Source organism: Sinocyclocheilus grahami, unplaced genomic scaffold, assembly GCF_001515645.1.
Source record: "Sinocyclocheilus grahami isolate Dianchi unplaced genomic scaffold, SAMN03320097.WGS_v1.1 scaffold2305.1, whole genome shotgun sequence".
Classification (NCBI taxonomy): Eukaryota; Metazoa; Chordata; class Actinopteri; order Cypriniformes; family Cyprinidae; genus Sinocyclocheilus; species Sinocyclocheilus grahami.
Genome location: NW_015507484.1, coordinates 6,823 through 9,021, shown reverse-complemented (window position 1 = coordinate 9,021; position 2,199 = coordinate 6,823). Strand labels below are relative to the sequence as shown.

General features: G+C 34.3%; 1 protein-coding gene across 1 annotated transcript in view; it reads left to right on the top strand.

Annotated features, from left to right (window-relative positions):
* Positions 1 to 1,986, top strand: part of LOC107574672 (reticulon-1-like) — an 18,616-nt gene extending 16,630 nt beyond the window's left edge. The window contains exons 8-9 of the mRNA XM_016261110.1: positions 1,295 to 1,353; positions 1,523 to 1,986. Coding sequence (XP_016116596.1) covers positions 1,295 to 1,353; positions 1,523 to 1,571 — 108 coding nt within the window. The 3' untranslated portion in view covers positions 1,572 to 1,986. The remainder of the gene's footprint in view (positions 1 to 1,294; positions 1,354 to 1,522) is intronic.
* The last annotated feature ends 213 nt before the right edge of the window (positions 1,987 to 2,199 follow it).

Genomic DNA, 2,199 nt, shown 5'->3' with positions numbered 1-2,199 from the left:
CCTAATCGAGGTGAGGGATAGAAAAGCATACGTTGTATTCACGTGCCTTCATGTATTAGCAATTAACTCCTATCATGTTTACTAGTATTACAAGTTGCTCTTGTTACTTATGATCTTAAATGACACTCAGAAAACTTGTACAAAGAAAATAGTTTAGCTGCATTCATAACAAGTACAAGATTTTAAAACGCACTTATACAGAGTTGCTTTTTAAATAAGCATGACATGCTCAAATGCAGTTAGTGTTTGAGAACAGGCGGCCCACTCAGAGCGAACAGTAATCAGTATGTACTGTATGATTATTACACCAGAGGGGTCTTATGTAAGCCATCACTGAAGACTTGTCATAATCTTTACTTAAAGCATTTGTCAAGTCTTAAATTCTTATGTAACAGTGATTGTTAATGAGTGCCTGATGCAGTTTTCTCTTCGGACCTTTTCCTGAATTAAATACGGCACTAATGAAGACAATGTACAGCAGTAATAATGCATCCATAATGGTGCCACAAAACTCTGAACTGTCTCTTTAATTTACATGGTGCAGAGCACTATGCACTGACCTCAAAACTGCAGTAACCCAGTTTTTAATGTCTTCACAGTGAGAAAATTAAAGACACAACTATATTATAGTTTTACTATTATAGTTTTTATTAATCTTTTGAATTAATGTTTTATTAATATTGTTTTTTTATAATATTAATGTAGTTTTTTCCATTTTCTTTCTCATTTTAGTTAGGTTTAGTAAGGTTTTTTTTTTTTCATTGTATAATTTCTTTTAAACATGTCTATATAGTTTTTATTTATTTTATCTCACTTTGTTATTATAGTACATGTACATGAGGGAAAAAAATATGTTTTGTTAGCAGTTAGCTAAAATTAAGTTTAAAGTTGTTGTTTTTTAATGTATTTTATTTTATTTTTAGTAACGAAAATGTTTAATGGTAACAGAATATACATTGATCTGACACACAATTTGTAACAATTCAGGATGTTTTCCAGCAAGACATATTTTTATGACCTCACTAAATATTCTGTATAATTACAGAGTCCCTGCAGGTCCTTAAAGTCTTGAATTCAGTTTTATCAAATTTAAGGCCATAAAAAGTCTTAAATATCTTAAATGATATAAGAAAAGTTTCATTACAATTTCATGAGGTCTTAAATTTGGGTACAGAAAAAGAGAAATCGCAATACAACTTAATGTGTTTATTATACTTCAGAAGGCTATTATTTAATAGTGATATTACAGTCATAGTTTCTTACAATACAAAATCTCTCTTTGCTCTTTCCACAGACCCAGATTGACCGTTACATTGACGTTGCACGCACTCAAGTCAACACTACAATTGCCAAGTGAGTTATGTTTTGAGTAGAGTTAATACAGTATGAAATACCATCTGTGCATGCTATTTATCTATAAAGAACTGAGTCTTGGAAATGGCTGCCAATTAGTCCCTGATGCCACATAGTAACATTGCCACCTAATGGGTGTTTGTCTGGGGGGTTTTTTTTCCTCCTTTAGGCTACAAGAGAAACTCCCGGGATCGTTGAAGCGCTGTAAAGCAGAATGATGCTCCTCTCCGATCCCTCGTTACCATGTTTACCATCCTTCTATCTTTAGCGTCTCCCCTTACCCTAAGCCCCGCCCCCTACTCCTATCTTTCCCTGTTTAACCCCACACCTTAAAACAACCATCTGCACTGAACCAGCTAGTATGTAAAATCTAAAAAGCTTCTTGATATTCTATGTTAACTCTGCAGCTTATTAATGAGCATTAAGAAAAGAAGCTCGGGGCACCAGGAGCTGGTGTTTTTCAACACAAAAAGTGATGTAATGCTACTGGATGCCCATTTTGATGGCCAGTGCATGGAAGGATTTGTGAACTAGACTGAACTTATGACTTGGTTTTGAGTGTTGGGATGGGTGGTGCTGTAGTAATGAATAAAGACAGGTGTTTTACTCAAAAGCAAATGTCTGTACTTCTAATTTCACTGAAAAATGCTGACAAAAAAAATGTAAAACTAAACAAAAAAGAGAGCGAGAACCTTATGAAACATACTTCCCCCTTTTTTTCTTCGAAAAATGTGTATGTATTCATCTGAAATGCACTGAACATTATTAGACTTGCATGTTTTGATCAGTCAGGATGGATCGGGACGCTATAGCAGCAGTGATGATTCGGTCTAGTTCACTATCCTC